Source organism: Enhydra lutris, unplaced genomic scaffold (genome assembly GCF_002288905.1).
Source record: "Enhydra lutris kenyoni isolate GAN:26980312 unplaced genomic scaffold, ASM228890v2 scaffoldscaffold55, whole genome shotgun sequence".
In the NCBI taxonomy this organism is placed as follows: domain Eukaryota; kingdom Metazoa; phylum Chordata; class Mammalia; order Carnivora; family Mustelidae; genus Enhydra; species Enhydra lutris.
Genome location: NW_019154139.1, coordinates 10,767,714 through 10,788,859, shown reverse-complemented (window position 1 = coordinate 10,788,859; position 21,146 = coordinate 10,767,714). Strand labels below are relative to the sequence as shown.

General features: G+C 57.3%; 1 protein-coding gene across 1 annotated transcript; it reads right to left on the bottom strand.

Moving 5' to 3' along the window:
• Positions 1–3,723: 3,723 nt before the first annotated feature.
• On the bottom strand, positions 3,724–19,393 carry LOC111157484 (Rac family small GTPase 2). Its single transcript, XM_022518914.1, has 7 exons — positions 19,224–19,393; positions 16,928–16,999; positions 9,312–9,429; positions 8,636–8,698; positions 8,061–8,220; positions 5,055–5,186; positions 3,724–4,455 (listed from the first exon to the last, which is right to left on the bottom strand). The coding sequence occupies exons 1-6, from the start codon at positions 19,256–19,258 to the stop codon at positions 5,056–5,058; spliced, it is 579 nt and encodes a 192-aa protein (XP_022374622.1). The 5' UTR covers positions 19,259–19,393; the 3' UTR covers positions 3,724–4,455; position 5,055.
• Positions 19,394–21,146: the final 1,753 nt, after the last annotated feature.

Here is a 21,146-nt window from a genome sequence, read left to right as displayed (position 1 = left end):
CCATCTCTGTACCTCCAGCCCCCACACAGCTTGGCATGGAGCCCAGGGTTAGTACATGAACTGAACTTCAAATTACATGGATGACTGCTCATCATCTCACCTACCTTAGGGCCTTCAGAAGTCTTCTAGAACCATCTTAGATCCCTGTCTCCCTCCCCAGAGCCTATCCTACCTTCCCTCTTACAGCCCATGAGACCCAGGTGGAGTCAGATGTCCCCAGAGGTGGCTATGTCTCTGTTGGGGAGTTAAGAGGATAGGAAGGAGAGGGAAAAAAAAATCAAAGGAAGAGATAACAGGGACCTCAGCCCCGGAAAAGTCACTGTTTTAGTATACCATGGTATTGTTTCTCGTGATTTTACAAGTTCGCTGAACTCAGTTGGAAGTTCTTCTGCCTCATGTGATTTTGGCTGGGACCATCATCATCCGGGAACTTGACTGATTTCTGATGCGCGTGACAGGTCCCTTGGCAAGGACGGCTGGAAGGCTGGGCTCAGCTGGGTCACTGGACGAGCTGGGTCTCTCTCTCCATTAAAGTCTATTCTTCCATCTGCTTACTCATTTACATAAACAACATGCACTTATCCAGCATCTACGACGTGTCAGCTACTTGCTAAGTTCATGGTGAGCCATCCAAGCAGGTCATTTCTCAGGGCTCTCTGCTGGCTCTGAAGGGCTCCCCTACCTGGGCTGCGAGCTCCTAGGAACAAGCCCATGTTTGACCCACCCTCAAACCCTGTGTTTGCTGCACAGTCCCCATAATGATTCGCTAAATGAGTAGATGACTGAATGAAACCATGGTCATACAAGCATTTGTTAAGGCAAGAGGCGCACACCGTGGCATCTGAGAGGCACAGCTGTTTGTAAATGAGAAGGAGCCCCTGAGCTGCGCCTGGCAGGGACAGTGGATGCAGGGAGGCCCATGAGGTGGTCATGGCTACCGTCCAGAGAAGAGACACAAAAAGCCCGGAACAGGGAGCAGAAGCGGGGCCAGATAAAGGGGTGGAGTTAACATACAACGAGATGCCAGATTTTCCAGTTTTGGTGACCACTGGATGCTGGGCGAGGGAATTAGGTGAGCCAGGGGGACCCCCAGGCCTCTGCTTTGGAGGAAGGAGCAAGGAGCAGCCAGGCTCTGAGACCGGAAGCCCCAAATGAAGTAGCTCATCCGGCAGGTGCTTTCCACGCCCACCAGGAAATGATGTCATGGCAAGGCTCCCAGTCTGATGCCCTGATGCCTATCCCGGGCCTAGTCCTGCTAGGTGGGTGTTCAGGGATGGTTGCCTTTGGAGTGAAGAATTACCAAGTTGTCAGCTTCTGCCCGCAACCAGCAGCTCTTCCTGTTTCAAAACCAGCTCCTCACCTACTCCCCTGGAGGTTTCTCTTTCCTATCAAAAGGGCCTCTGGTGCTCAGCCACTTCGCAAAACAGAAGTGAGTGACTCACCCCAATGTCCAGTGATCGCTGGACACAATGATACAGTGGAAAGAGTACGGGGTTAAGAAACCTAAAATCTCAGTTATAATGCTGTCAGCTAACAGTAACGGAGGCCTGACCCACCACGGTGTATACCATCCGTGGTTTCATTTTCCTTTTGTTCCTATAACAAGGCAGATTTTGACATTGGCTCAGCTGCCGACCAAAGGTGTCAAGGATCCAGGCTCTTTTAATTTTTCTGCTCCTCCATTCTGAACATGTTAGCGTGTATCTTCATGTTTGTGGTTTCAAGTGAGTACGATGGCTGCTGCAGCTCCAGACATCACATCAGTATTCATCAGGGAAGGGGATGGGACAAAGGGCAGTGTCCATTATTTGGTGGTAGAGAACAAACACTGTTGCAGAAGTCACCTCTCCAGCTGACTTACCCTTGCCTTTTGGGCCAGCGCTGTGTACCCTTGGGACCCCAGCTGCAAAGCAGGCTAGGAAAACAAGAGTTTTAGTCTGGGGCTGGACACCATACTGTTCTGCACAGAACTAGGTGTCTGTTAGCAAGAAGGATGGGGGTAGTGGAAGAAGGTGGGAGAGTAGAGTGTCTGCCGGGGTGAATTGAGCTCTAGCTCTGGCTCCCATTCCCTCCTGGGCCTCAGCAAAACCCAGTGGCTAGAACCTCCTTTGGAAGGCTCCTAGGGATTAAATGAGATAATTTGTGCTAGGTGAGAACACACAGAGGCAAGAGAATTTATTTACTGACGTTACTGGCATAAAGCAAGGACTGTGCCCACTGGGATGGGCTCCCAGGAAGAGATGTAGGGCAGAGCCCCGGCCCCTACCCTCCCCCACCCTCTGCTTGCCCTCTACATGCAGGGAAGTTCGAGGAGCAGAGGAAATCATTCGAGGAAAAGAGGACCAGACCAGGGTGTGGAAGGGCGTGGATGAAAGAGGTCTCAAAATGGTTTTGAGGAAATGAGAGTTCAGTCCCAGGGTGGAGGGGAGGAGAGAGGGAGGGGAGTGTGACCCGCCCCCGGGGCCCACCAGAAAGGGGCCCAGATTTATCAGAGGACCCAGGAGGGCTGGGAGCAAAAAAGGCTCTCCTCCAACTTTGGCCGACTGGAGGGGGCGCCCCAGGGCTTCTAAACAACAAACGTATTCGGTGTGGGGTCTGTGTGTGCGTCATGTATGTGTGGGTTTTTCACGGGGGTGGTTGGTTTCCAAGGAGAAGTAACCTTAAAAACATAAAGGCCTTGTCTGAGCTGAAACTGAGAAGCGCCACGGGGTACCCCCACCCCCGCAACCCAAGCCCTTCCAGGAGGCCAGTGAGCTGGCGGGCCGCCTCCCGAACCTCAGGACATAGGGGGCAGCCCTGGGGGATCAGAAGGTAGAAACCCAAAGCATCTCGCTGGCTGGGAGTTGGGCGACTCCTGTGCTGTCAGGGGTGGGGGCTTAGATCTCTCTTTTTATTCCTTCCCTGCAGCTTCTCTAGAGAGTCAGCCCACAAGGGCAGGGACTCGTGTGCACCGCTGGACCCCGCACCTAGAACAGAGTGAGAAGGTGCTCAAAAAATGTGCATTGAATGCACGGGTGCCTCTGGGGTAGGGAGGAGTAATCATTCCCCGGCGCAAAAGGCCGGCACTTGCAAAGGAGCAAACACTACGGTGGGACCTGCTCCACACCAGGTGCCGTCGGACTTGACAGATGAACTTAACTCCTTTCAACAGCTCCTCCTTCTCTCGTAAAGAAACTCGCCTTGGCTTAATGCCTGCCGGACAGGCATTGCTTCCTTACACCACCGAGACACTTCCATGAGCTCCAGCAGTGGAGGCTGGGGAGTTCTGACTGCCTGACACCCACAGCCCCACATTCCAGCAAAGTCTCACTCTTCATTTAGAAACAAACCCCTCCATCCTAAAACGCAAGGATTATGCCCGGTTGCCTCCACTCCTTGCTCCAGCAGGGCGAGAGGTCAGGCCTGGCCAATCACAGCTCAGCAGCCCCCCCCCCCCGCCCTGACAAATATGATTGGTTGAGGTGGGGTCCAAGACGTGGGCTGGTCCAATCAGAGTAAACCTTAATTAGAACTTCACCTGGGGCGGAAACTCGACTTTTTTTTTTTTTTTTTTTTTTTTTTAACTAACTTTGAACCTGCAAGAATGCTCTGAGTGTCACCTGCCAGAGAATGAACCAGATGGCGCAAGGCAGAGCAAAGAGGTACAGGAAAGCAAGCCCTAATGACATGCTTTGAGCCCCCTTGATCGAACTGCTCCTGAAGTCATGATATTTCCAAGTTTCATAGGATCAATAGGTTTATTTTCTGCTTAAGCAGGTTGAATTAGGTTTTCCATTTGCAGTAGCAAGAGTCCTTGACTCGCAGGGTCTGAAAGTTTCAAGACTCCTACAGGCAAATGTAGCTCTGTGAATGACGGAGAAAGACTTGAGCGACCAGAGGAGTCAGTGGGATCCCGGTTTTTGACTGGCTGTTGCAAGGACCCACTGACATGCAAAGAATTTGATTTGATGTTGTCCAGAAAAGGAGGGCTAAGGCCGCAGGAGCAAAGTTCTGAGACACCCATTTTAGCTCAGTAGAAGGAGAACGTTCAGACAAGCAAGACCATCAATACTGGAGTAGCTACCTCAGGAGGGAGTGAGAGACCCATCCCTGAAGGTATTCGAGTGGTGGCTGGCCACCATCCTGCCCGAAATTTCCAGAGGGGATTCGGGCATTGGGTGGGACTGGGGTCAAGGGGTAGATGCTGCCACGTGCGGCAGCTGGCGCTGACCACACTAATGGCTCCCTTCTGGCCCCTGCAAAGGCGGGAGAATGAAGGGATCAGAGCGGAGCCTGCAAGTTCACAGCCTTCCAGCCCCCAGGGGCTTCCAGCCTGGAGAAGACAAACAACCAATCTGCAGCCATCTGCTAAGAAACACCACAGGGAGGGGACAGCAGGGCCAGCCGGGGTGCCACTGGGCTTTGGGTGAGGACCCCGGAGGTCACAGCCATCTGGCTGGGAGGGCTGGGCGCCACCTGGAAAGGAGATATGCAGGGGGTAAGGACCTGGGGACAAGCAGAATCGCGTGCCCCCTCATAGCTTTCCCCATTCAAGGCTCATGGCCACCTCCCATCTTTTTGTTCAGGTTGGCCCTCCCTGCTCGGCCCACCCTGCTCGTCCACCACACCGAGGGCCCTCCATCCTTCTTGTCCCAGCTCTCCAGGCTGCCTCCGACCCACACGGGTCCCTTCTCCGCCCAAAGAGCCTCAGCTCTGTCTGCCCTGCCTCCACCCTTATGGATGGGTGTTAGGTCTCCTGGGGTCAGGGGCCAAAGGCATCTTTCCATCCCTCTTCCCTCCTGCAGGGCTGGCAGAGTAGAAGCCTCATGGGACCCCTGCCGTGGCTCTGGCTTTTTCTGACACACCTTCCTTCTGAGACCGAGGCTCCCCGCAGAGGAAGCTCAGGCAAATAGGGAAACTGAGGCCGCTTTGATACTCCCCCTTCTGTCTTGGCCTAAATGCCATCCCCCTGTGAAACAGAAGGCCACAGAGCCATGGCAGGACGCCCCTTCCTGGTGGGAACATGTTGTGTTCAGGTGGGGACGGTCACGGAGCAGGGAAGGAAGCCCTCTTACCCTACAGGATGCTGCAGGGACGCTTCTGTGGCCGCGCGGGCTGGGGGCACAGGACGGCCCGGATCGCCTCGTCAAAGACGGTCTTCAGGCCTCGCTGGGTGAGGGCCGAGCACTCCAGGTATTTTACAGAGTCTAGTTGTGGGGGGGGGAGCAGGGGGAGCATCAGGAAGGCAGAAGCCGAGGTCAGGGACGGCCCTGGGCAGAAACCTCTCCCGAGCCACACACTGTGCCAGGCCGTGGGGCCACGGGACCACCGCCCCGCGCCTCCGCTTCCTCGTGCCTGGAATAGGAAGCTGGACCTCAAAAGGAGAGGCCAAGACCCACAGGGGCAGGTCTGAAGTTTTCTTAGACACGGCAGCCCTTAATTTGTGGAAGGCAGGCAGGAGTTTGGATACATTCCTGTGGGGAAAGGGGGCTCAAGTGACAGTGACTGAATCTCTCTCTGCCTCTGTTTCTTCTAGAAACTTCCCCAGGAGGCCCGAGGTGCTCGCCAGGACCTTCCAAATGTCATCTGACCATTCCTTAGCGTCACCTCATTTTACAAATGAGGACACCGAGGTTCATAGGTGGGGAGTCGTCTGTCCAAAGTCCCATGCTGGATGTTTCTCCTCCCCTGAGGGGTGGCTGGGGGCTGTCGGTGAACGGGATGAGAGTGCTTTCCCTCCCCCACCTGAGGGACTGGCCTTCTCCCAGGTGACAGCTCAGGGCAGGAGCTGGGGGCCCAGACAGCCAGAAAGGCAGGCTGAGCCCCCACTCCAGGGGTAGCATTCCCTGACCTTCTGGAAGGAACCTCTGTGAGTTCCCATGAGCACTACAACACAGTTTCCCTGAAGTAAGGAACCGCAAAACCCCTTCTTTGAGAGGGCTGGGGGCTGATTTCAGGAACAAGAGGAAAGAGAGGGGCAGGAAGGGGAACTTTGCCCCCATGCTGGGGTCTGCTCTTCTCTGGGGAAGAAGCAGACAGACTCTGATGGGCACCTGTTCCCTGCCAAGCACTGGCCTGGGTGCTTCCAAAAAACCATGTGAAGAAATACTTCCCCACTTACAGATGATTCCCCACTTACAGATCAACAAACAGGCCAAGAGAGGGGAAGCCTGGGTCCCAATGACACGCAGCTGGGGAGAGGGGAGCCAGGACTTCCAGAGAGGGCAGCCCCTGGAAGGAGGAAGCCCACGGAGGACCTGGGGTTGGGAAGAAAGCAAAAGTGGGGCAGGGACAAAGAAGCTGAGGTTCAGAGAGCATGTCCCTCGCACAAAGTCACGTGCTGGATGTCTCCCCTCTACTCGGGAGCACTCTCCCACCAGGCAGCGTGGGCAGTGGTCCCAGGGCCTGGCTGGGGGGACAGAGTGCCCTTGCTTCGGGTCTGGAAGCCTCATCACCTTATAACATTCTGTGCCTAGAAGGGTGTCCCGGGCATCCGGCTACTGTCTCCCTGCAAGGACCATAGCCTGTGTCCACTTCTTCCACACCTACCAAATGCCTCCTCCCTAGAACCAGCCACCCTCTTGCTCTTCTTGGCCCAGTGGCATCCAGAACAAGGGTCCTGAGTGGGGATGCTGGGCTCACTTTGACTCTGCCTCTGACCACCCGACGACTCCCGTCAGTCTGTTTGTGCCTGAGTCTCCCATCTGTCTAAGACATGGTGACCTAGGACAGCTTGTCAAGCTGAGACAGGCAGAGCCAAGCAGCTGCAGAGGATGTGGTGGGGGGCAGGCTAGGAGGCAGCTGCTGTTCCCCCCTCCCCCATCAGACCTGCAGCTCTCCTGGGCCTCCCCTTGGGCCCAGACTGGTCCGAGTCAAGTTCCAAAGTCACTGCCCCTGCCCTACCACTTGGGATCAGCTCCAGGAGGGATCATCCAGGGACCAAGGCAGGACCCCGAGCCACCTCCTTACAGAGGAGAAAGCACCTTCGGGGATCACGCAGGCCAGCTGGTGCAAATGGAGAAACTGAGGCCCAGAGGGGGGACCCACTTTCCCAAGGTCACACACACTATCAGTGCTAGAGCCAGGACCAACATCCAGGCTTCCAGGCCCCTTCTCCTTGCCCCAAAGCACATGCTTTAGAAGGGGATGGGTCACATGAAGGCTAGAGAGTCAGACCCCCGGGGCAAAAGGAGTTGGGGGATGGGCTGGTCAGAGAACAAGAGAAGGCAAGGGTACAACCCCCGCAGGGCTGAGGAGCCAAGGACCCCAGGGTGGGGCTCAGGATCCAAGGCTTAAGAGGCAGCCCACGACCCCTTGAGGGAGATGGCCATGTCGCAGGACTAGTCACAGGAAGGGGGAGGTGACAGCTGCGGTTTCTCTTCCTGTAGAGATGTGAGTCCCCAAAGCCCTCCCACTTCCGGCGGAAGGAAGAGCGGTGGGGCTGAGGCAGTGCTGGGGCGGGGAGACCCTACCTACTCAGGGGCCAAACCCTGGACCCGCAGGACCCTGTGGCGAGGCAGAGTGCCCCAGGCCGGGGTAGGGGGTGTCACTGCTCATGGGGGTCAAACCCGGCTGGGGACACCAGGTTCTAGGGCAGGTGTCCCATCCCCAGGCTTCAGGTAGGTCAGGACTGGACCTGGGACAGCAGGCACAGGTGCCGGGAGAGAGGCCAGACCCCCCAGTCACAGCCTCCCTGGGGCGGGCAGCTCCAAGTCCCCACGAGGAAGCCCCCAGACCAGCAATTTGCTATCTTGCATTCAAATTCCAGTTCTGCCACCCCCTGTCTGTGTGACCTGGAGAAGTCACTTTACTTCTCTGGCCCAGGGATCAGGAGGCAAAGAGCAGCTGCGCTGAGGAGGGGGGCTGGGGAAAGGGAGGTGAGAAGGAGGCAGCAGGGAAGTCATCCTTCAAATCTAAGGCAGAGGCACGTCCTCCAGGAAGCCTTCCTGGATAACCCGAGCTTGACTTGGCTGCTCGTGCTCAGAGCAGCCACCGCACATGTCACTCTGTGCCTGCTTCTGTCAGCTCTAAGGCACTTCTCCCAGCCAGCCAGCTCCCCTCTCCGAGCCCGAGCCCCGTACCGATCTCCTTGGCCAGGGCCAGACCCTGCGGGTAGGTGATGGGCGCCAGTTTCTTCTCCTTCAGCCTCTCAATGGTGTCCTTGTCGTCCCGCAGATCCAGCTTGGTGCCCACCAGGATGATGGGTGTGCTGGGGCAATGGTGTCGCACCTCGGGGAACCACTGGGCAGGCGGTTGGTGGGGGGGAGGCCGAGGGGGCATGGGCGGGGGGACAAGAGGGGCGCCAAGTGTGAGAAGAGATGAGGGGGCATGAAGGGGTGAGGAGAGGAGGCATGAGGTGGTCCAGGGTGGGGGGGATGTGGTTACAGGAAAAGAAGAAGCAAGATTCACGAGAGATAAAAGGCAGGCAGAGGTTGTATGCAGAGGAGAGAGGGGACATGGTTATAGAGTGTGGGGAGGAAAGCGAATGACCCCAGCCCCCTCTGAACGCCCTCTGAGTCTCACCACCAGAGTCCCCAGTGCCACCACCCAGCCCTGGTTGGCCCTGGGAACGCTCTCTGCCGACGCCCCCTGCAGCCCCTCCCTCCCTCAGGGTCACCTGCCCCAGGCCCCCAAGGTCCCGCTCTGTGCTGCTCACCTTGGCCCGGACGTTCTCATAGGAGGCCGGGCTGACAAGGGAGAAGCAGATGAGGAAGACGTCCTGGGGACAGAGCAGGCAACGGTCACCCAGAGAGGAGGCCTGGAGGCATCCCAGCCCGGCCCTTCCATACCTGGGCATCCCCTGAGCTATTTATCCAACCCTTCCGAAACGCCTGTCCCAAGTGGTGAATCCTCAGGGGACCCTCTACAGGCAGTGTGGCTACGGCCCCATTCTATAGATGGGGAAAGTGAGATCAAGGGCTTGCCTCCAGAACCCGTACTCCTCACCAGGCACTCACTACCTGTCAGCTGGTCGCCAGTCTGGAAGGAACACCAAGGATGCCAGGGCCTAGCAGCCACAGAGCCGCCTGCAAGCTTGCCCCCCATCTCTCCTCCCCTCCCCAGAGCCCCTGGGACTCAGAGTCCTGGGATCCCTATGGAGGCCCCATCCAGGGTCTGCCTGGGGAGCCAGGAGGTGCCAGAGCCCATAGAGGCAGAGGGGCTGGAGAGACGGGCACAGTGAGAGCAGGGGTACTGAAGGAGGGCAGGGAGGGGCACGGGGAGGAGGCCCTGGCTCCACCCAGGAGGGCACTGCTGCGATGGGCAGGGCTCCCCAGCCACTGGCCCCAGGGCATCGTCCCCAGCCAGAGCAGGCTGAGCTCAGGGCAGCTCACCGTCTGTGGGTAGGAGAGTGGCCGGAGGCGATCGTAGTCCTCCTGCCCGGCCGTGTCCCACAGTCCTAGGTTCACGGGCTTGCTGTCCACCATCACATTGGCTGAATAGTTGTCAAACCTGTGGGGGGACAGAAGAGTCAGTCTCCACGCCCAGAGCGCAGGCCTGCGGTCAGCCTCGCATCGCTCCGTGTGGAGGCCAAGACCCAGGCAGGGGCGGCCAGAGGCAGTCGCACAGTGCTGGGCACTTGGCTTTTCTTTCCTTTTTTTTTCCTTACTGATTCATTATATTAAAAAAAAATTTTTTTTAAGATTTTATTTATTTATTTGACAGACAGAGATCACAAGCAGGCAGAAAGGCAGGCAGAGAGAGAATTGGGGGAAGTAGGCTCCCTGCTGAGCAGAAAGCCCAATTCAGGGCTCCATCCCAGGACCCTGGGATCACAACCCGAGCAGAAGGCGGAGGCTTTAACCCACTGAGCCATCCAGGTGCCCCTACATTAAAAAAATTTTTAATACAGGTAAGCATCAAGAGGAAAACATTGTCTCCAATCACCTTTCTGCCCCTGCCTATCCTTTGAGAGGTGATTTTTTTTAGGCCATAGGCCATTTCCTCTAAGGCTTGATCCGACTTTCCCAACCTACTACGCTGGCCTGAGGTTGGTCACCCCCATGGCAGGAAGGGTCCCCCTCAAAGCAAACCCTGAGACGAGGAGGCAACACAGTGGCAGCCTTGGGAGGGGAGTGGGGAAGAGACAAGGAAGGGCCAGCCAGTGAGCTGTTACTGTTGGGGCCCCTGGAGACAGGGTGCCTCTAAGGGGCATGACTTGGGGTCTCTATCCAGCCCTCTCTTTCATTGGCAGAAGGATGTCCTGGGGAGCTAAATTCCTGGTCTTCCAGCCCACCCCCGAGTGCACACCGAAAGCCATCAGTCACAGACAATTTCAAGAAATGCCACCAACACACACAGATAAGACATGCGCCAAAGGGATGGTGGGGCAGGGTACTGACAGGAACAGCCAAAATCCCCTGCCAGCACCAGCGAGACCACCTGGGCATCAAACAAGCTTCTAGATTTTCTTTTTATTCAACCCAACAGTATTTCTCACTAGAGGAAGGTGCTGGTTTCTCAGCCTGTGGGAAAGAAGACTGGGATCAGAGAGGTATAGTGGCCTCCCCAAGGCCACACAGCCAGTGAGTGACCAAACTAAGTGGGAAATCAGTTGTGTGTGATTCTAGCATTCACTGCCCTGTGCCTTCTGGAGATGCCCTCACCTCCTGTCCATGAGATCCAAGGATCATCATTTTGTCTCTCCTCACTGAGGCCACCCATGCAGGCTCTGCTTTGCATCCCTGGACCTGGCCCACTGAGACCTCAGGCTCCTCTGCCTTCTCTTCCCCTCATACGCCAGCCAAGCTGTTTCTTGGGCAAAGCCTACACTGCCTACCTCCCTGGACTTGCTCCTGCCCAGAATGCCCTTCCCCACCTCTCTTTGTCCAAATGTTCCCACTTATCCTGACCACACAGTCCTACCCACTCTCCAGGACTTTTCTCCCATCTGTGCCTCTGTCTAGAATAAACTTTTATACCCTTTCACCCTTGTCTCCTATTTGTGCTTCAAAATCCTGCCTGGGCAGTTCCTCCTCTCTGGGGAAACCTCCAGGCCACTTCCTTCTCTATCCCTCACCTGGAAAGAGCTCATTGTTCCCTCCTTCTTTATCTTGACTGAAAGAGGCTGTTAGAGTGTCTCTGTCTTGCCAGGGGCCCTGGGCTCCAGGAGGGCAGGGCCTGTGCCTTCTTCCTCTCTAGTCTCAGGCCTGGCACTTAGTGAGTGGATCGAAATTAAAGCGAACCGAACGAAGCCCTTGGAATGCCACCTCCTTCAGGAAGCCCTCCCAGAATGCCGCTCAGTGACAGGCGGAAGAAGCCCTAATGTTTCAGAGTGACTCCAAAGACACCTGTTCTGAGAAAGACACACACACATATCCAGAAGTGAGCAGCCTGGCATTTTAACACACCATGCTTATTCATCCGTGGAGCGTTCCAGTCACCTCTCAGTTCCGCAGATGACCGGTTCCCCACTGCCTGGAAGTTCTTACAGACACTCCTCCTCTGACTTCCCACTCTTCTTCCTCCCTCACTCCTCCTCCCCGTGCCCGGCTGACTCTTACTCACCCACCTCTAGCCCCATCTCCAGGTCACCTCCTCCAGAAAGCTTTTCCTGGCCCCCAGCCAGCCAAGCCAGCAATCTTTGCGCCAAAAGCAGGCGCCGTGCCTGGCTTGCTCCTCACGGCTCCCTGAGGCCAGCACAGTATAAGGCACATAGTAAGTGCTCCGTGTACCAGCTCTGGATATCACCCACACTGCTGGGGGATGTCAGGAAGAAACCGCTGTCCAGAGAGACACCACAGGGCACGATGGGAAAAGAAGGGCCTGGGTTGTCCTTGGCTTCGGTCAGCAACATCCCTTCGGGACACACTTACAGGGTTGGGACACTCTTCTCTCTAATGTCCAGCCTGAAATTCTGGTGCCCAAAATCCGCCTAAGATTCTTTGAGCCAAAGGCCTGTGTCCTTTCGGAACCATCCCCACGGTCTCAGGGTCCATGGCAGTGGGGAAAGAGCGGGGTCCTGGAATCTTGGAGCAGCCCCAAGTACCAGATCTGGGGCCTGGCAGAAAGTTAGGGACCTTTCTATGTTAGGTCTTGAAGTCCCAGGTAACCGAAGACAAAAGAACCTCAAGTTACTCCCATCAGACAGATGGGGAAACTGAGGCCTCAAGATGTCAAGTAACTTTTCCAAGGCCAACCATCTCATAAGCATAGGAGCTGGGATTCGAGCCTTGCTACTTCTGTGACCTCAGTTAGTGAGCAAGGGGCCGGGGCGGGGGGTGGGGTGGGGAGACAGCCACCAGAACTAGGAGGGACCAGAGTTCCTTGTGAAGCCTCGTGCTGGCTGTGTGACCCTGGGTGAGTCACCTACCTTCTCTGAGCCTCACTTTTTTCAATGTGAAAAAAAAGTCCTTTCTCTTAGGGCCATTAGGAGGATCCGAAGAGACAGAGGACAGTCAGGTCACCCCGAGGGGAGATGCTAAGCTGCTGAGATCACATTTCCAATGTCCTCACACATACCCGCTTGTCCCTCCCCAGAGGCCTGGCCGCCAGGGCCCAGGGGATCGCTACAGGCACGCAGCAGGGGTCCACGGCCCCCCAGGATCCCCCTTATTTGAGACTCAGGGGCAGCCGGGACCAGAGGAACCGTACACCACCACTCTGGCCAGCCCCCACCGCTTTTTCCAGATAAGGAAACAGGCCCACAGACAGGAAGGCACTTGCCCAAGATCTCACAGTCAGTTGGCGGTGGCCAGGACTAAGTAAGTCCTGTTCCCCAATTCAGAAAATCCCACAGGGTAAACATGGGGGCTGTTTTGTGGCTGGAGAGGCGGAGGTTCGAGCCTGGGCGTGGGGCTTCCCTGAGCTGTGGGAAGACAGAGAACTCACATTTGCTGAACACCCAGGGGTGTCAATGACCGTTCCAGGCCCTTCCTACTTAGACCATCTCAGTGGGCCCAGGGAGCGGTTACCACCCTTGTTCCCATGCTACCCATGAGGGCACAGACTCAGGAATAGGAAGAGACCTGCCCAAGGTGACACAGATGGCGTGTGTTCACCCCAAGTCCGTGCGGCCTCCCTCTGCATTCTCAGGGCTGCAGGCCCAGCCCTGACCCTGGAATGGAGTGGAGCAGGGGATTGGGGAGGTGGGAGAAGGGAGCTCAGCACACAGCATCCATCACCTGACCCCCACCCAAGCCCATCCCCAGAAAGGAAGAAGGTGTACTCAAGGAACCCAGAGATCAGAGGGCATGCATGGCTGGTAACATGGGGACCAGAGAGGAGTGACCAGGTCAGGCAGGGCGTGGGCCCCTCTTGGGACTCAAGTCTCGGTCCTCAGGCCAACAGGTCACGGCGGAGACGCTTGGCCAGGCGTGGCTGCGGGGGTGGATGATGTGTGATCACATCTGCATTTAGAAAAGGCTCCTCTTGGGGCGCCTGGGTGGCTCAGTTGGTTAAGCGACTGCCTTTGGCTCAGGTCATGATCCCAGAGTCCTGGGATCGAGTCCCACATCAGGCTCCCAGCTCCATGGGGAGTCTGCTTCTCCCTCTGACCTCCTCTCTCATGCTCTTTCACTCTGTCTCTCTCTCTCAAATAAATAAATAAAATCTAAAATAAAATCTTTAAAAAAAAATAAAAGGCTCCTCTTGGCCACTGGGTGGAGAAGCCTGGAAGGAGGGTCAGAGGGGAAGCTGGGGGGCCAGTGGGAGGCTTATAGAGCTGGCAATGAGAGAGGAGAGAGGAGGGTGGCTGGGGGAGGTGGAGGGTGTCCCAGGCGGGGCACAAGGGGCTGCCCGTGGTGGCAGGACGAGGGGCGAGGGGCAGTGAGCGCCCAGCGGAAGACTCTGGATGTCCACATCCATGGAATTCCAGGCTTGACTTGTCAGGAGGTGAAATGAAGGTGAAAATCAAGTACTGGCCAATGGGACCTAGATTAACTATGTGGTTTTCCTTCCCACCAGCCGAACTGTCCGCTGGTGGCTGAGTTCTGGCACCTTCTCAAAGCAGACCAGAGCTCCCAGTCACTCCAGAGTGCCAGTGACACGTTCGCTCTGTTCTAGAAGCTGGTATGATAGCCATGGACTGGACGGACCAGGGCCCTGCCCTCCCGGAGCCATCAGGGGAAGTCAGATCAGGAAGGGCCATAAAGAACATCAAGCAGGGGGGTGGTGGCGCCTGGGTGGAGGGAGGGACCCCTTGAGACAGGGGGTCAGGGAGCTGATCCCTGAGCAGGGAACTGAGTGACGGCAAGGAGGAGGACGGGGTGTGGGGGAGGCTGATGGGATCCACAAGGAAGCCCAAGGGTCTGGAGTGAGTGGGTAAGGGTAGTGGCTACGGTAGGAGATGAGGCTGGGGGTGGGGGGCAGGTGCCATTCAGGGACTCACACGGCAGGAGAGGAGACGGTATCAAATGTGAAGGGGGGCCGTGGGGGGGGTGGTTTAGGTCTGGGCACAGCTGCATCTAATTTTTACTTTTGAAAATTCATCTGGGCTTCCTTTTGAGAATGGTTGTAAGGGGGAGACGTGGGTGGGGGAGAGCCCCTATGTCACAGGCAGGCAAGCGCAGGGTCCTCCTGCCATGTTCTGGTATCCCCAGTACCCTGCACAAGACCGGCTTCTGTCTCCCCCTCTGTGGCATGAGGGTTTGACCCTGAGCTATTAACCCCCCACCCCTGGCAAGGAGCTGAGCACAGTTCACCTGCTTATCTGATCGTGAGCTGGCCTACGTGCCTCCCAGGCCCAGCAAACCCTCCCAGCCCCAGCAAACTCTTCAGGCCCCAGCAAACCCTCCCAACACCAGCAAACCCTCCTGGGCCCCAGCAAACCCTCCCGGCCCCAGCAAACCCTCCTGGCCCCAGCAAACTCTCCAGCCCCAGACCCCCCCCCCCAGCCCCAGAAAACCCCCCCAGCCCAGACAACCCTCCCTAGAAAACCCTCCGGGCCCCGAGCCCCAGCAGCTCTCCCCATCTTATCTCTGTGCCAGAGATTTCCTGTTTTCCCCAACTCCGCTCTCACCAGCGGCCCCCACCTCCCAATGTCAAGAGTTCTGCGTGACTTATCTCCCTTTCCCTGTACCAGGGGTACAGGCACTATAGCTGGAACCCCTTGGAGGGCTCGTCCAGAGCTGAGCAACTCTGTCCAGGACCACATAGGAAGGGGACAAGCAGGACTGACACATCTTTGCAGAAGCCGAGGCAAAACGAAAATGCAAGATCCCTTGTGCAAAGGCCAAGAATTTCAAGATGGCCCTAAGTGTCTGACCCAACTCCCCAGAGTCCTGAAAGGCAAACCTTGCCTGGCTCATTCTGTCCGGTCTGCAAGGGTGGTGTCCTGAGGCCACCAGGGGCCACCAAGGGCCAGGGCTCTCCAAGATGTTAGGAACAATTGGGTCCAGCCTGCCCTCTGCTCCTCTCCCTGTCTTGCACCAGAGAACACGCCCTTCATCTCCCTGCCCAGGGGAGATGCCCCAGCAGTGAGCCTGGGGTTACCCAGCCCAGTCTTGCCCCCATAAAAAGGGAAACTGAGGCTCTAAGAGGGGAAGTGACTGGTCTAAGGTCCTTCAGCAAACAGGCCCCCAGCCCAGCTGGGACAGGCAGAGGCAGGACAGCAGGCAGCCAGTGCACGGTCGATGACAGTGACCTTGTGCAGAAGCTGCCTTTCCTCTGGCCTAGAGCCAGCCCTCTGTCAGCATTAGGAGGTGACTGACGGCCCAGGGGCAAATACGGTAGGTACGGAGTGGAACGAGCGCCATCACCAGGCCATCTGGGGACCTGGGAGCCACGCTGGGGCAGAAATTGGTTTTCCAGGCTCCCTTCCCCGGTGTCTTTGCCCTGTCCTGGCTGCCTGCCTCCCTCTGGCCCAGGCCGGGGTGCCGGTCAGGGTCCTGGGGGTCAGGAGGCCGCCTGGCTGCCGTGAGCCTCAGTTTCCCCCATGGGCGGCCTGGGTGGAATGCCATCTCTTATGGGGCTCAAGTAAAGGCACACATGTGACGTTCCCTGCAGGGGCCAGCACACGGCCGGCCCTCAGCGGCTGGAGGCTAGCTCCGATGGACCGTCTCAGGGCCTCTCCATGAATTCGAGTCAACTCAAACACGTCCAGTGTGTATAAGACAGTGCGTAGATCACGGCGTGCCTGAGACACCGAACTGAGCTGATGGGGTGACCCAAGGGAACTGGCTGAGCCTTCCCACCCACAGAGACTCCTGGTCACGAGAAAGATCAGATCAAGTCCCTCTGGGGAGTGAGAGGGCTGTGGGGCTGGGTGAGAAAGTCTCCCGGGGGAGGGGCCCTGCAGCTGGCCTGGAGGTCTGAGACGCATGTGAAGGAAAGGCACTCCAGGCAGAGCAAACCGCTTGAGCAAAGGCCCTGAGGTGGAAATGCCCAAGGAGTGTTTGGCGGGGACAAGCAGATGCTGGAAGGGAAGGTTGGGAGAAGCCGGGATACATGAATGTCGAGTTGGGGGTGGGGACGCTGTCCTGTGAGCAAGGGGGCTGCCGAGGGCCGAGGGCCGGTGCTTTCCCACGTACATCCCTCCCGAGGCTGCCACCCACATGGCATCCAATAGCAGCCTTGCCTCCACCCTCAACAAGAGGGCAGGGCCTCCCACTGGCCTCCAGATGGCACTGCCCTCTCCCGTAAGTCCCGCTGTCTGCTCCGTGGTGGTGTCGAGGCCAGGGACAGCCTCCTCCTCCTCCACCAGCCCACGCTCCCCTCCACTTCTCAGCCCTGCATCCCCCCCTTTGCCCACACCACACCCAGCTGGGAGGCTGCCCATCCCGCCTCACCAGCCCCGTCTCTCCCGCTCTGACAGCCTTGCCACTGGTCCGTCCGCACTGCCCCCCTCAACATTGCTCACTGCCTCCGATGGGTCATCAGGCAGCTCTGCCAGGTGGGGACACCCCTCCAAGGCCCCACCCAGGGCCCAGCCCACAGGAAGCGCCTGACAAGGGGGTGGGCTTGGTGATGCGTGTCTCCCCATCCTCCCTGCTCCCGCCCCCTGCGGACTCACACGGTGGGGATGTACTCTCCGGGGAAAGCGTTGGTGGTGTAGCTGATGAGAAGGCAGGTCTTGCCCACGGCTCTGAAAGACAGGAGGTTCGAGGAGACGGTGGTCATGGCCCCTGCCCAGGACACTGGGAGGTTCCCGGGTCCCCTAGCCCAGCCCTCAGGGAAGACCCAGCCCCACCTCTCTGGGCCTCAGTCTCCCCACCTGAGAATGCCAAGATCAGTGGTCCCAAGCCTGAGTCACAAGGGTCATCCAGGCTATTTGTTAAAGGGCGGACTTCAGGGTCCTGTCTCAGAGATTCTGAGCCGTGGTGCGGAACAGGACTGGGAATCTGTATTTTTAACAAGCTTTCCCAGGTGACACCGACGTGGGACAGTTAAGAACTGGGGGTACCTGGGAGCCCACTGAACTGGACAATGCCTTGGGGCCCCTGGTGCCTGACCAGCCCTCTGCCGTCACATGCCTGGGTTCCAGATCCCAGCTCCACCACCTCCCAGGGGCATGGCCTTGGGCAAGGCACTTAATCTCCCTTCTAAGTTTCCCCATCTTGAACATAGGGATATGAGGCGTTTCTCCTCCTAGGAGTGTGCTGAATCGTAAATCAGGTGAAGCCCATGGAAGAAGCCAGCACCATATCTAGCAGAGCGTAACAGCTAGTCAACATCAGGGAAAGCCTGTCCCTCCCTCCTCTTTCCCTCCCACCTCACCAGAGAGAGCAGCCATTAAGAGCACAGAGTTTTGAAGTCAGAGAGGCTTGGCCTCACATCCCATGAGGTCTTGGGCAAGTTACTTAACTTCTCTGAGCCTCAGTTTTCCCATCTGGAAAATGGGCTTCATATTAGGTTGGTGGGAAAACCAGATAGAGGGGGTGTGACTGAGTCTAGTGCCTGATGAATAGTAAGTACTAGGGACTGCTCGCTGGCTTCCTGGGGTGGGGGGGTCTGCAGGTCGCTGGGGCTGGGAGGGGGCACAGGGAGTGCAGGGCAAGTCTAGCAACCAAAGGGGCAGCCCTGGGCCTTCCAGACCTGCTCCTGTGTTGGTCATTTCCTGTTCTGAGGAGGCCGGCCACCTTCTCCCCGCCACTGCCCTGCCCAGAGCTTGCCACCAAGGTGACTTTGAACGACTGGGACGTTGGCTTCTGCCCTCCCCTCTTCGGATCAGATACAAAGCGGAAGTGAGCAGGGCCTGGCCTGCGGGCAGATAAGGCCAGGCGGGTGCTTCGGAATCAGCTGAGGGCTGATAAAGGGACCCACTCTCAGGAGACCTATCAGAGCCGAACCAAGTTTGTCTGTCATGTCAGGGCCACTTGACCCAGGCCAGGAAAGATCTGAGTCTCTCCAAGCCTCAGGTTGCCCCTCTGTAGAATGGGAGTGTTGGAATGAAGGTCTACCAGCTCGAGATGCTGAGGTTTGCTGGACTGGACTCCCAGGAAACCCCAGGAGGCATCTGTGGGCTGGGGCCTGAGTCACTGTGGAAGGCTAGCACCGGAGACCGGCAGATCAGGCAGCTTAGACCTTGTTAGAAAGAGGCCCACGGGGACATGACAACCTGAGGTCACTGTGCTCCCACAGCCCAGAAGACCCCTCAGCCCAGCATAGCCCTCACCGACCCTCCCAATCACCCTCCCATTGCTTCTTTCCTCCACTTTCCCTTTATGCCCCCTCCCCCTCCTGCTTCTCACCCACATCCCCCACACATCCTCCCCAGCCAGGCAGGCTGCAGGTGGGGAGGGGAGAGCCAGGCAGGGAGGAGGGGAGGAGGTTAATAGTTATTGAGCACACTATGCCCAGCACAGCCACTCAAAATAGGTCAGGTGACCCCACATCAATCCCAGGGGTGTGGTCTCTTCCCAGATGGATGAACAGAGGTTCAGAGAGGCTCTGTGACTTGCCCAAAGGCACACAGCCATGCAAGCCAGATACTAGAGCCCAGATCAGCCTGAGGACAAAGGCCAGAATCTTGGCTCTCCACCCCTGCACCTGCATCCTCAGAGTTAAAGACCAGTCCCGTAAGAGACGTGCTCCAGGTCTCGGGGTGCAGAGGAGGGGCCCCAGGCACCTCCACCCTCCGTCCTGTGCCCTCCACCCACCTCCACCCAAGCAGCTTCCGGAGTGAAGCAGGCAAAGAGGGTGAAGCTGTCCTCTGCCCATCTCAGGGAGCTCTCTCTGGGTCCCGGGACAAGAAGGGAGCAGCTCCTCCCGCTGCCTCCCAGGGACTCCTATTTGGGCAGGACAGGCGGATCTCAGGGTACCCCAGTCGAGAGCCTCAGCCAAGTGAGGAAGATCAGCCAGGTACCTACCCATCTCCCACCACCACACACTTGATGGCCTGCATCGTGTCCGGGGCCTGGGAGGCAGCGCTGGTGACAGCTCAGGGCACAGAGGGTTTCTGCGGGCTCCAGGGGTTGGGAGAGTTTGGCAAGGCGCCCCGGCAGAGGAGCAGCCGTAGCAGGACAGGAGGCAGGAGGAAGCGGAAGTGGAACTTACCCAAGCTGCTGCCCCAACAACCGTTTGCAGAAGGCGGAGCGTGCGGTCTGGCAGAACAGCTCGGGGCCCCTCAGGTGCTGGGCTGGGGGGAGACCTGGGTACCCTCTGGGCTGGGGTGTCACTTCTTGCCCCTGGGGCCAGGCCAGAGCTGTTCTCCAAAGACTTCAGGCTTCCAGGAATTCAATGGATCGCAATTCTAAGTGTTAAGCATTTAATGAGTGCCTACTGTATGCCGGGCATAGTATCAGGCGCTGGTGAGTTCAGCCTTGCAAAAGGTACAGCTGATCCCTGGGAAAGATGCCAGCTGACACATGTGTCCGTAAAACAAGGCAGGAAGCGATGGGGTCACAGGGGATCTCCAGGGAGGGGACCTCAGAGCTACACAGAGGGAGAGCTGGGGCCCATGAGCATTTGAGCTAGCACCCAAAAGCTGGTGCCAGAGAGAGGGCACTCCAGGTGAGGGGATTGCATGAACAAGACACAAGGCTCCCCCCAAGCAGGTGCAAGGATGGGGATCCCAGAGTGTGGAAGGATGGGAGAGGCAGGGAGGTGGGGGGCAGGTGGGGGGCAGGTAGGGGGCAGGGGCCTGCAGAGGGAGAAGGGGAAATAAAAGGGAAGTGATGGGCAGTGCTCCGCATGAGCCAGTCCTGTGCTGGAGGCAGCCTGGGGGGACCAGGCGCCCCGGGCTGAGGCCCCGCGGCGCATCTTAACGATGGACAAATGGAGGGTCCAAGAAGGCAGCGGACTCTCTAGGTCTACCCAGCCTGAAATCAAACCCAGGGCCAGGTGACTCCAAGTTCTTCTGGCACCTCAGCTGCTGAGGGGACAAAGCCTCAGTTCTGCAGCTCATGGGAGGGTGAGTGCCCCCCCCCACCCTTAGCCATGAGTCGACTTGGGATCTGAGCAGCACAGCCTCTCCCCGTGGCCTCTGAGTTCACCTGGTTCCTACCGTTCCTTTTGCCACTGCTCCCACACCCAAGCGAAGAAAGAAGCAGAGCCAGTGGTCAGCCAGGTTGGACTGTCACTTAGGACGAACCAGGAAACCCTGGGACAGTGGCCAGCTCCAATAGGTGGCCAGTCAGTGATCAAAACCAGCCAACAAACTTGGGTATCTTTCCCCTCTCCTTTGCATAAACTGAGCTGAGACGGTGGGAAACACTTCACGGTGCTTAGACCGGGTCAGGAAGGCCAGTGGCCCCACCCCCCTCCAGGACCCACCCTGGGCTTCCTCCCTAAGGACTTTCTTCTGGGTGTCCCGCTGTTCCGACCTTCTTTGTCCCATCCACTGCTCGTCCCTAGAGCAACCCCCGTTGACCTAAACAACAACAGCAAAACCTAAATGCGATGTGATATCCTGGCTTGGATCCTGCAACAGAGAAAGAACGTTAGTGGGAAAAGTGGGAAAATCCAAATAAAGTCTGAAATTGAGTTGACAGTATTGTCTCAATGTTCATTTCTTAGTTTTGACAAAGGTACTGTGGTTACGTAAGTGAGGTTGATGTAAGGGGAAACTGGGTGAAGGTTAGAGGCGAATTCTCTTACTATCTTTTTGACTTTTCTGTAAATCTAAAATTGTTCCAGAACAAAATGTTTATTTATTTAAAAAGAAAAGAAAAAAAAGAAGAAGAAGAATGCACCTCTTTGGGGAGACATGGTATGACTTGGGAAGCATAATATGTATGGGTTTTATCCCCTGTTCTCCCCTCTAGGGCGGGACTCCCTTTTGCAGTGAACAG